Source organism: Passer domesticus, chromosome 4, assembly GCF_036417665.1.
Source record: "Passer domesticus isolate bPasDom1 chromosome 4, bPasDom1.hap1, whole genome shotgun sequence".
Lineage (NCBI taxonomy): Eukaryota > Metazoa > Chordata > Aves > Passeriformes > Passeridae > Passer > Passer domesticus.
The window spans coordinates 72,081,826-72,093,996 of NC_087477.1; the positions used below are offsets into that span (position 1 = coordinate 72,081,826).

The following is a 12,171-nucleotide window of genomic DNA, read 5'->3' on the forward strand; positions in this document are numbered from 1 at the left end:
AAATCTTTTCATGTTAGCTGAGGTTAGACAACTGGCTGCTACTGCTTCAGCTAGGAATGTCTGTGATGTAAAGATACAAAAGTGCTTGTTAATAAAATGCTTCTTTCTCTTTTTCCAGGTTGTAAAATATCCACTTCATGCCATTATGGAAATTAAAGAATACCTTATAGATATTGCATCAAAGGCAGGAATGCATTGGCTGTCTACCATTGTTCCAACACACCATATCAATGCTCTCATCTTTTTCTTCATCATCAGTAATCTTACAATTGAATTTTTTGCCTTCATTATTCCATTAGTCATATTCTATTTGTCCTTCATTTCTATGGTGATTTGCACACTGAAAGTTTTTCAGGACAGTAAGGCTTGGGAAAACTTCCGTGCTTTGACTGACTTACTGCTTCGTTTTGAACCAAACCTAGATGTTGAGCAAGCTGAGGTGAACTTTGGATGGAATCATTTAGAGCCATACTTTTACTTTTTACTGTCAGTATTCTTTGTAATTTTTTCCTTCCCTATAGCAAGCAAAGACTGTATACCATGCTCAGAGTTAGCTACTGTCTCAGTTTTCTTCACAGTGACAAGTTACATGAGTTTAAGCACGTGTGCAGAACCTTACACACGAAGGGCATTAATGACTGAGATGGCTGCAGGTTGCTTATCCCTATTACAGATATTACCTGGGAATTTTGGCTACTTGAAATTCTTAGGGAAAACCTTCTTTACAGTTCCTGTAGGCCATTTCTTTGTGATCAATGTAAGCATCCCATGCCTTCTATTTTTGTACTTGTTCTATCTTTTCTTTAGAATGGCCCAACTACGGAATTTTAAAGGCACCTACTGCTACCTGGTCCCATACCTGGTGTGCTTTATGTGGTGTGAACTCTCTGTGGTCATTCTGCGGGAGTCCTCTGGCATTGGGCTCGTTCGTGCCTCCATTGGTTACTTCCTGTTCCTCTTTGCCCTCCCAGTGCTGGGTGTAGGCATTGCACTGATGTGTCTTGTCCACCTCATTAAGTGGTTTTTGTCTTTGGAGCTGATGAAAATTGTAGTGACCCTGGTTTTGTGTGCTGTTCCTTTGCTCTTTCGATGGTGGACAAAGGTTAACTTCTCTGTAGTTGAAGTGGTTAAATCGCTCACGCGAAGCTCGATTGTGAAGCTCATTCTGGTGTGGATTACAGCTGTAGTGCTGTTCTGTTGGTTCTATGTGTATCGCTCTGAAGGCATGAAAGTTTACAACTCCACCCTGACGTGGAATCAGTATGGTTTCCTCTGTGGACCCCGGGCCTGGAAGGAGACTAACATGGCACGTACTCAGATCCTGTGCAGTCACCTGGAAGGACACCGAGTGACGTGGACCGGGCGGTTCAAATACGTGCGCGTGACAGAAATCGACAATAGTGCAGAATCTGCAATAAATATGCTTCCATTTTTTATTGGTGATTGGATGAGATGCTTGTATGGTGAAACCTACCCTCTTTGTGATCCCAAAAATGTTACATTGGAGGAGGAAGAATTGTGTCGTCTGAAGTTTTTGACAAAGCATAAATGCCACATGAAAATGTTTGATCGGTACAAATTTGAAATAACTGTGGGCATGCCTTTCAGTAGTAAAAATGGAAGCAAGCCTATAGAGGAGGATGATATAACCAAAGATATTGTGCTGAAGGCAAGCAATGAGTTTAAAAAAGTGTTGCTGAACTTGAGGCAAGGGAGTATAATTGAATTCAGCACAATTCTGGAGGGTCGTCTTGGCAGTAAATGGCCTGTCTTTGAACTGAAAGCAATCACTTGCTTGAATTGCATGTCTAAACTCTTACCTGCAGGGAGACACGTGAAAATAGAGCAGGACTGGAGGAGCACAGTGCATAAAGCCATTAAATTTGCTTTTGATTTTTTCTTCTTCCCATTCCTGTCAGCTGCATAATGTGCTCGCATATTGGTTCAGTGGTATTTTCAGTGTCCACTGCATTTACACTACCAAAGGTTTGGCTCCTTAAGAGAAAAAAAAACCCAACAAAAATCTACCTTCCTGTAGCAATGCTCAAACAGTGTGCTAATAGAGAGCACTGGTTGAGTTTTGCAAGTGTACACACCGTATCCTGACCTTAAACCCTGTATAACTGAAGTAATATATAGTACTTTAATATTGTAAATGAATGCAGGGGATCACTGCTGACTAATTGCATGGAAACTGTTTTGTCCAAAATGGATATATTGCCTGTGGTACAACACTAGATGCATTCACTTGCTCATTGTTAAAAGCACTTTACTCTTTTAAGTATTCACAATGTGCCCATTTGTATTTTCACAGATGTGGTTTAGAATAGGTAGCTGACAATAGCTTTTGTTGCATTCATTGCTTGTATTTATTTGGTGTTTTCTAGAAAAAAGTGATCTTAGAGTCAGTACCTGGTGGTAATTGCGTACAGCAATCACTGTTTCACTATTTGTCCAGAAGATAGTGATCACTATTTTTTGAAAGGGCACAACATTTCACACCCCAGCAAGGTTTTACAAAGACCCCAGGCTTCTACTTAGCATTAAATATTGTGTATGAAATTTGCTGTTTGTTCTGGTTGGTTACACTAAGGTATAGTCCATGCTGGTGTGTGAAAGACAGATACCAAGGCTGGTATTGAGATGGTACCAGTAATGGACAAACCACAGCAACTGAAATTATACCTAAAAGTCTATAGTGGAAATGGAACTAGAATGTTTGTTTAATTACTTGTATTTTGCAAATAAACATGAAGTACAAACTTGAATTAAATGAGTACAACATTTGTTCATTATGCTTTGACATTGTGACCAGTTGTTTGTGTTGTGCTGATAGCAGCTTTTTCTGAAAAGTACAATTTAGAATGTTTAAAATATTCTGATGTGAGATACTTGCACTTGATGGTTTTGAAGTCAACAGTAAAATCTGGTGTGCCAGGTGAAGTTTTTGTAGCTGTGCAGTCTGCACATAGTGCTTCTCCCTGCTTTTGTTGTGACTATGGGCCTTTTCTTGCCACTGTGGCTGCATGTCACAGATACATCCTGCCATTCTCCTGACTCCTCCACTGAACCTGCTTTAGATTCCTTTTTGCCTTTGTGTCAGTCCTCAGCAGGACCAGGGAGAAGGGTTAGCAATGAAAACCTGGTAGAGAATGGAAAACTTTTGGGGTCAGTGAGGCAATGGCTGCATGCCAGCTATGAGCACCCTCTTGATCATTACCCAGAGCTGCAGTTGGGAGGGAGGACACCAAAGGCACCTCCAGGTGTGCTGCCCAGTGCCCATGGCACAAGCCCCACCATGACCACGGTCATGCTTCAGCCCATCAGAAAAATCTGTGGAGTAAAACCAATCTTCAGGGTGCTGGGTGCTTCTATCTTTGAAAACTTGCCAAGTATCTCTATTTCCACCTGGGGAAAACAAAAGGAATAAGATAGCAAGTAAATGCAAGTTTTGACAGCTTTCCTTACCCAGGCCCATTTTGGCTGGAAATAAGCCAAACTTAGGCCTTTCTCCTCCTTTTGTTAGAACATCCATAGGCTCTTTTTAGATACCCAAACATTCTTCCTGGCTCTGAAATATAAGCACAAAAGATTTTAAGTTTTTTAACTTTTTTCCCTTACATACATACACAATTGTGAAACTTCTATTCATGTGTTTGTCAGGAGGAAAAAAAGGCAACAGTCTTGGGATTTAGATCTAATGCTAAAACTTCTCCTTTTAGCTTTTCCCCTTTGTATGGATGTCAACTTAGTGACTTACTGTGGTGCATTTTGAAGGAGTTGTTACATTTATTGAAAATGAAAAAGTGACTCAAGTCAGATGTGGGAAGTTTTGCAAGAGGAGGGAAGGTACTTGATTTCTTTGGAATGAGTTGCTTTTTAAGAGACAAAAGGCTTAATCTTGGTACCTCAGTTCCCATCTGTATCATAATAACAACTCTGAAACCTGTATTTCAGCCTTTTTTGTGGAAGTTGTTAGAGGATATTGGCACATAACTGTTACTAAATATGAAAATTTGAATTATTAGCTAAAAATCTCTAGTTCCTCAGAGGGGGAGAGCTCCTTCAAAAATTCTCATATCAATATTGGTCAGATTCAAAGTTAAATAATTACCCTTTATGTACTTACATGAAGAAGAAAAACACTTTGTTCCATTCCTGCTACAGCTCTGTGTTCCAAACCAGTCCATCTTCTAGGTTGGAAAGACACAGAACCTGGCAGCTGCTGTTAATTATTCAGTGATTCCTACATTTTTTATTTTCTTATTCAGTTTTCAATATATGATGAATTATAAACAGTTCCAAAGGCAGGTGCCCTTTCTCTAGGCTGGTAATTCAGTCTTTTGAATTAGTATTAATTAATGAAAGAGGAGGAGGACATTGCATGGCTATTGACAATTCTAAATTGGGTTCAGCTGTTCTGTAAGTTCAGCTTTAGCATTTAGAATATAAAGAATTTAGAAAAAATATTCATTTGAATTTCATCTTCAATGTAACATGAAAAAGTACTGCTTGTTCTCCAAACTGGTACATTCTTCCATAAGCACAGAAAAACAACAAAACACATATTGAAATTCTGAATAACTTAAGAGCCCACTCTGTAATGACTAACAGCATCTTGCAGGAGGCAAGAATGCAGAGTTTTGCCTTGTTCTCCCAGAGAAAAAAAATGGTACATCCGTAGGAATTAACATGGTTTTATTTCTTAGAAATAATTGATCTTTTAAGTGCTATAAAATGGCTGTTATTAATTGGAATTTGTTGCAATTTTTCTGTAACACAGGGTAATAAGAATGTTGCCAAGAGATGCTGTGGCTGCCCCATCCTTGGAGGTGTTTAAGGCCAGGCTGGGTGGGGCTCTGAGCAATCTGGCCTAGTGGAAGGTGTCCCTGTCCATAGCAGGGGGGCTGACAATCCCAACCCAAACCATTCTGTGTTACCATTGGGGTAGTGCTTTCCTATATTCCACTGAGCTGCTTGTCTGCTTTCTGGCTTGTCTAGTTCCCCTGTAAAAGGCAAAGGAGGTTTCCAGATAGTGAATACCTTTTCAGTTGTTCTGAAACCCATCACAGCCTCTCAGGCTCACATCCAGTAACAGCTGAAGGAGGTTGTAAGAAGCTGCACTCCAACTCACAGCTGCAATTGTTTGAACAGCAGATTGATATGAAGGAAAACCAGCAACTATGCCATTGAATTAGAAATATATTAATCCATGCAGCAAAAATTGGGTGCAATTTGCCAACTTGTAAGGAGGTAACATACCTGCTTCTGGCACCTACATATAAGCAACTGTTGCGTGCAAATAGGATGCTTGGAAACTAAACACCAAAGCACATCACTGTTTATATGCATTAAGATGGTTCATTTATTTTCATATTATTACTCAAAAGCTTTAATTACCTTTTACTCTAGGAAAAAAAAATCACTAGCATCCTGCAGTTCCTCTTATAAATCATAGCCTGATGTGGAAAATATGAGAGTCACCTTCCCCTTAAAGGGAAGTGTGAAGTGTTAAGCACTGAGAAAACTTGTTTTTCTCTCCCTTCTAACTATGCTTGAACTTCAAGTTTTGAAGCAGAACAGGAACATGGAAACGCTGCTTATAGCCTTCCTTTAAAAACTACCTGAGTATGCTCTTTAAAAAGTCAGAAAGCCCAATCCTAGGGCATCCAGGAGGTCGTGTCCTCACACAGGGGCATAAACCTCCAGAGAGAGCACACCTCTGCCTGGAGCCTCGCTGTACTGGTTTGCTATTCGGGACTTTCTGCAAGAAAATGGTACATTTGCTAGTTTGGCAGAGGGCAGGTGTCCCCAGCTGGCAGAGACCTCACCTGGCGCTTTGCCTCCCGTGCCATCAGGTGGCACTCCAGGCTCACGCTGCGCTTTCCTCCCTCCCTCTGCCGCTGTCTCCAGAGGGCACCGCCAAGGAACAAAAGACTCAGGGTCTGGTTTTACTCCATTTCGAAGAGGAAATGCAGTTAGAAAAAAAAACCTCCGATGAAAAATAGATAACCATTTGTGAAGCCGATTCCCTGCCAGATACAAGCGAAGTTAAACAAATGCCAAGCAAAGGCATCATTGTGGAGTGTGCCTGCAGTCCAAGACTATGGAAAGGGAGGAAAATGATCTATTTTCTGTGTGATTAAAAAACTGCACAATGATAAATGAACAGCATATGAAACTTATGAAAAGTGCAGCCTAGCTGCTTTGCAGCTCAGCAGGTTCTGAGAATGTTCCTGTCTCTGAGATCTTATAAGCCTGTCAGCATCAATCTGCATTGTCTGGTGCTGTAGTAAAGTGAGTAGCGACAAAAAACAGTCCTGATGGTGCTGCTGGTGGAAACTCTAGTTTTTTCCTGTATCTTCGTGTCTCAGAAGCAAAAGAAAAATAATAATCACAGTTTATCAGAGCTTAAAGCTTTTTATTAACTCTCTGTTTTCTACAAGAAACAGAGAAAATTTGTGGCGGAGTTTAATAAAAACTTAAAATTTCCCTTAAATCAGCATTGCTTCTATCTAACTGCAAGTCTTGCTTGAGATACCTATGGACATTAGTTAGCACAAAGATTTGGGAATGCAGAAAACTTGTGGCAAGATCATACATCACATAAAGGCCAATAAGAGACACTATGCAATACTGATTTTTCATCTTTTACAGATCAAATAGGTAGATGACAGCAGGTTGCTAGAGATGTTTTGCTGTATTTTTGTAGGTGGCAGGATTTTTGTGCAATAATAGCAAGTTGGGCAACAGAAAGGGCCCTGTAAACATTGCTGTTAACCACGGGAGACAGCAGTGCCTGACAGCAGGAGCTGTGTCATGCTAAATTAGAAAGGGCTTGAACCAAGCCCACAGAGCCCATAATATCCCAGGAATCAGTGTTTGTGGATCTCAGCATGGCCTGTCTTTATCTGAAATAATTTAGTCACTTTAAAGAGCAAGGCATTTCAACAAAGCATCTCCTCTGTAGCTCCTCTCCTGTTCCTCCCTCCCTATTCATTGCTGGTGACAGCAGAGATGTTTCCACGACAACAAGCCATGCTGTTGCCTCAGGTGACAAACTATAACTTCAATAAACAATCACTGAAAACAGCTTCAAACAATTAATTAGGTAATGGAAATGTTATTTTAATAGGGCTTAGATGCTTTGGAAGTAGTTACAGACCAAGTTCTGATCAAAAATTTGTCTAGAATCAAAGCCAAAGATGCCATGTGAAGGTCAGGATGGATTCACTGTCTGAATACTCTAAGAACCATTTTTTTTAAAAATCCTTCAAGATCAAAACAAATTCAATCCAGAAGATGCAATGCAAAACAATTCAGGGTGGGTTTTTTTGTTTGTTTGTTTTTGTTTTTAAATTTTGTTCAAAGCACATACTGGCAGGAATCTACCAACTTGCTCACTGAAAGCAGTCCGTGGCTGACACACTCCCCATTTGTGTGCCCTTGCACCAGTGTGACAGACAGATGATGAGCCCAGAAATTGGTTTTGCAATAAATGGATTTTTCAGTTTTCTCTTTACAGAAGATGCTTTCCTACAGTTATAAATGGATGATTCATAAATCTTTCCTAATACTGCTTCTCATAACAGTTCAATTGATCTTTAATCGTTGTTTAAAAAGTGAATCTCCATGGAGTGCTTCAATCCTATAGCCTGAAGTTTCTCTAGCCCAGGACAGCTCCTCTGTCTAAGCTTTGAGGTACACAGTCTTTAAGTGCAGATGTCTACACTGAGTGTATGCCTGTGCTTTATATCACAGTCCTAGTTAGTAGGGACACTATTTGGGGCTAGTAGTTGCCCTGGCAGAATTTCTTTTTTTGCTTTGTTTATGATATTAAGTTTCTCCAGAATAGTGCATCTATGAAGCAAGAGCAAGAAAGACAAGGGGTGCCACCTTTCCTGTCTGTCCTAGGGTGACTTTATGATGCTCATATCCCCATTTGTCTATTTAGCCCACAAATAAATTTTACACCTAGAAGATTAGTTACAAGAGCAAAGAGGGGGAAGAAGAAGTTTGTGGGCTGTGCAAGGACCTGCCTTTGCAGTGCCAGATGTGCTCCTACTGCCCTCAGAGGCTGCTTATGGACTGTGCTTGTGGGTTAAGTCCTGCCTTTGTGCACAAAATATTTTCAGTCTGTGAATGAGGGACTCTGCACCGCTCCTGCTGCGCGTTCCTCTCAGGGATTAACAATGGTCCTTGGAGCTCCCTTTGCAGGGCAATGGGCTCACCCCTGTGTGTCATCACACAGCTGGGATACAGCCATTGAGAACAACGCAGAATGGAACAGAATGTGCACTAAATACTGGCAAGAAAGGTTTAGAGGCAGAAATTGGTGAATTGTCTAAACTAACTTTGGCAGATGCCCTGTTGTTTTTGTTATAACTTTGTCAGGTCAAGAATAAAATCCAGGTTTGCTGCAGGCATGATAATGGAACCTTGAAACAGCTGTTGTATGGGGTGTCCACATAAAGCAGAGAGGCTTGACTCCAGTTGCACAAACCCTCAGAAGACAAGAACTGTGGGAATTGTGTATCTGGTAATTAAGGTACTACCCAGGAAGGGAAAAGATTGGGATTCTAAGCTGTACAATGCAGGGTATACAATGTATATGCAGGGTATACATCCTGCATCACAGCAACTCTTGTGATCACAACCCTGTGCCTATTTCACTCTGAGTTTTCATTGTGGGACTCCTTTATTTCTCCTTGGAAAGTGTTGAAGATCTTGTTTTGGTCCTATGGGCATAAGATCAATACACAAAACCTCAGGGTTTCTCTGCAAAAAGATGCATTTTCTCCACTTCTCTTCCTGCAGGAGAGCAAAGGATGTGGGTGTAGGCCATGACAGCACCCTCTTATTTGTGCAGGGAAGGGAGAAGGTTCAGCCAGGTGCCTTTGGCAGGTGGATGTGCATAGAGCAGTTTTGTCCCTCACTGCTGCATGAGCTTTGTGTCTCGTGCACAGCAGCTGCCTCTTTGTGGTGGATTTTGTAATTGAAGGTTTAAACAGTTAAACTGCTTTCTTAATGCATTTGTGGTTGCTAAGAGACAACCTCTTCAATTCTGTAGATCTTCCACTTGAAATATAGCACATTGGCAAATGGGGCTTTCCCCTCTGACAGCCCAGGAGAAGGGGAGCTGACAGGGCACTCCCCCTTGGGCTGGTGAGCAACTGCTCCTGCAGCTGCCTGAGGGAGCTGGGCTTGCTCCAGGGCTGGGAATAACTGGTGAGTTTTACTGGATTCTGGCCACTGCATGTGGCTGAAGGAGAAGGCAGAAAGGGGAATGTGGGGAGTCACAGGATGTGGTAGAAGGAAAAGCACAGAGAGAACAGGCAGCACAACAGGCTAGGAGAGTGTGTGGGATAAGCCTGGGGACTCTGTAGAGGAAGCAAGGGAAATCTTTCTTTCCCCTTCTTTAGATAGCCTCAGGCTTCAATTGTCCTTCACAAGCAAGAATCATCTTCTCTGCTCTTTGATAATGAAAAGTGGATCTCGGGAGAGTCTGGTTTTGGGACAGGTTTGACAAGACCTTGGGGATAAATTGTGCAGCAAGAGATTTCTTGCAGTTCTAGAAAGTGATTAGGAGATACAGATTTAAAAGTAGCACTAGACTCCTCAAAATTCATTAGCAATATTACAATAGCAGCTCAAAATAGCCAAATATTTTAAAAGAAAGCCTTACAAAATATGTGGAGGAAGGTGGTATAAAATAGTGCATCTTATCTCTCATTTCATGCTAAAGTAAGTCTTTACCTGTGAGGGTAGCAAAGAATATTTTGAACATGTTGACAGAGCTCAATTAATGCAGCAACATCTCTCTGGGTTTGCAGATCAATAGCTGTGAGAAACAGAGAGTGCAGCTGTTCATCCTGGAAAGGTGTTAGCAGAGATGTCAGAGGACGATAATTGAACGTGCAATGTTTTCCTCCCCACCTCTTCCACAAGGCAGTCCAAGATCTGCATAAAATTTCTGTGAGCATCACCTTCTGTATTGCAAATAGATCACAATGATGGGATCTTTCCTACCTGTGGGAAACCTCTGCTTCTTTCTGCACCTTCCCACTAAAGTGAGGAGGAGCGTGGTCCAAAGCACCTTGCAGAGCTGCTGGAGGTGTTCAAGCCTCACCAAAGGGAAATAAAACCAAGAACCTGCCAGAACTGGGGTGTTAGCAGAAGTTATCAACAGTGGGGTATCACTCTGGTGTCTTGCTTGGACAACATTTTTATTACAGCTATAGAATCGAGGAATATCAACCTATTTTCACCCAATCTGACAACCAAATCCCAATTTCAGTTATTTATTTTTGTTTATAACATACAGTGATTCCTCCCTGCCACCCCCACGCTGCCCCCAGAATTGTTTCTCCTGTTTGACAAATGATGATGAAGCCATAGAGGGTGGTGATGGGGTTTCTGGACTTCTTTGAGCTAAGTACTCTTCTTGAAGGACGGTCATAGTGCTGTATTCACACACCTATTGCCAGCTGAAGAGTTCGGTCCTGTATTTAAAATTGATCTGCTTCAATTATGCTATTGCATGGGACATGCATGTTAGTAGTATGATTAGTACTAGTTTTAAAACAAGGATTGGCTGTCCAGGAAACCAGCCTGCATACTTTGACTGAGTCACTGCTGTAGGGTTTATTTATTTGAGCAGCCATGTTATGAAAACAATGTACAGCATTGTCATGATACTTGAAATAACTGATAAATTGAATTGTTGGTTTAAGGATCTTGTCCTACTCATTGACTGCCTCAAATGGCAAATGGAAAGACAAGTAATTAGCTGTACCCTGCCTGGCTGATCCACACTCATGGCAGCTTTCAGAGCTAAGGGAACTGAGGAGTTTATGCAGTCAAATGCTCCACATAAATTGCTTTGTATCATGGGCCAGATTTAGGATCTACAAGTGCCTAAAGAGTTGCATTCACTTTCACATGAGTAAAAGTTTGATCCTTATCCAACTTGAGAGAGAAGTAAAATAAAATTACACTGCTACGAAATGCTTTTCCATGGTGCACTCTGAGAGCAAACCTTTTCAGAGCTGGCCTGTACAGAATGTCCAGAAACCATTTAATGGTTTCACAAAGCCTAAGAAATATACCCCATGCCTATAAAATTAGGCCCATTCCAGTAATCCTGGTTCTGCCACATGAGCAAGGCAAGTGCCTTTATGCTCTAATTTTAAACTCAATAGAATTTGCTGACAAGACTGCAAATGGAAAATAATTCCTATTGGGAGTGGGAGCAAATTGATAATAATGTTACTGAAAATTGGATATAAAGGCAAACAATCCTTCCACTTGCCCTCTCATCAGGGACAACCAAAGGCTCCAACAGACTTAAAGCAGGACAACTTCCTGGCTGCAACCACAGAAGCAGGTGGCTCACGCCAGTATCTCCCCCAAGCCACAAAGGGTTAAATTGCCGTATGTAGCTGCTAAGTATGCCTGTGAAAATTTCAAAAGCATGCTAGTGAGCCATCTGGCTCCTGCTCCTACTGGGTATTTGGGGATAAAAAGGGAAACTGGAAAGGTAAATAGTGTATTGCTTGATGTGTTGATTTTCAGCTGAGATTTCTCTCTTCGGTGCCTAGTCATATTTGTCCATCTAAATGAGTGGGATTGACTGTGTCATCCCAAAAAGGGGTGAAAAAAATTAGCATGTAAGCTCTGGGAGAGCTGTGCAAAGCCAGACTCTGCCTCGTGTAACAGCTGAGGCAAATTTATTCTGGTCTGCATCCAGAAAAAGGCCTCAGCCTCTCAGTGTCTAACTTGTGTGCAGGGATGGAGGGAGGATTCTCACCTCGGGTACAAGCAAGATCAGCTGCCTTGGACTGAGATTCCAGAGAGGTGCCCCACAGCTGGGGCAAGAGTCAGGATCACCAGAGAGAGTCACACACCAGCTTGGACTGGAAAGAGAATGGTTTCCTACTTAAGTGTGTGTGCCAAGACAGCATTTTTTGGTTTTTATTATTACATTTTATTTTCCCCTGTGGTAGAGATCAGTGGTGGGGGAAAGCAGGATGCTGCTCTGCTGGTAGCACTCTGGTTTGTCACCTGAGCCAGTCTCATTTGGGAGGCTGGCCTGGCCACATCCCTGATGCACTTCCATGGTTGGAAAGGTCTCAAGCCTGGCCAGTGATGACAGTTGGAAAATATACCAAT

At 41.6% G+C, this 12,171-nt stretch overlaps 1 protein-coding gene and 1 long non-coding RNA gene across 4 annotated transcripts in view; both read left to right on the forward strand.

Moving 5' to 3' along the window:
• Positions 1-2,795, forward strand: part of WFS1 (wolframin ER transmembrane glycoprotein) — a 32,587-nt gene extending 29,792 nt beyond the window's left edge. For all 3 annotated transcript variants that reach the window (XM_064418716.1, XM_064418715.1, XM_064418719.1), the window contains exon 8: positions 119-2,795. In XM_064418716.1, the coding sequence (XP_064274786.1) occupies positions 119-1,927 (1,809 nt within the window). In that variant the 3' untranslated portion in view covers positions 1,928-2,795. The remainder of the gene's footprint in view (positions 1-118) is intronic.
• A 2,183-nt stretch (positions 2,796-4,978) lies between these two features.
• Positions 4,979-11,007, forward strand: LOC135299534 (uncharacterized). Its single transcript, XR_010361510.1, has 2 exons — positions 4,979-9,228; positions 9,834-11,007. It is a non-coding gene; the product is annotated as an uncharacterized LOC135299534 (long non-coding RNA).
• The last annotated feature ends 1,164 nt before the right edge of the window (positions 11,008-12,171 follow it).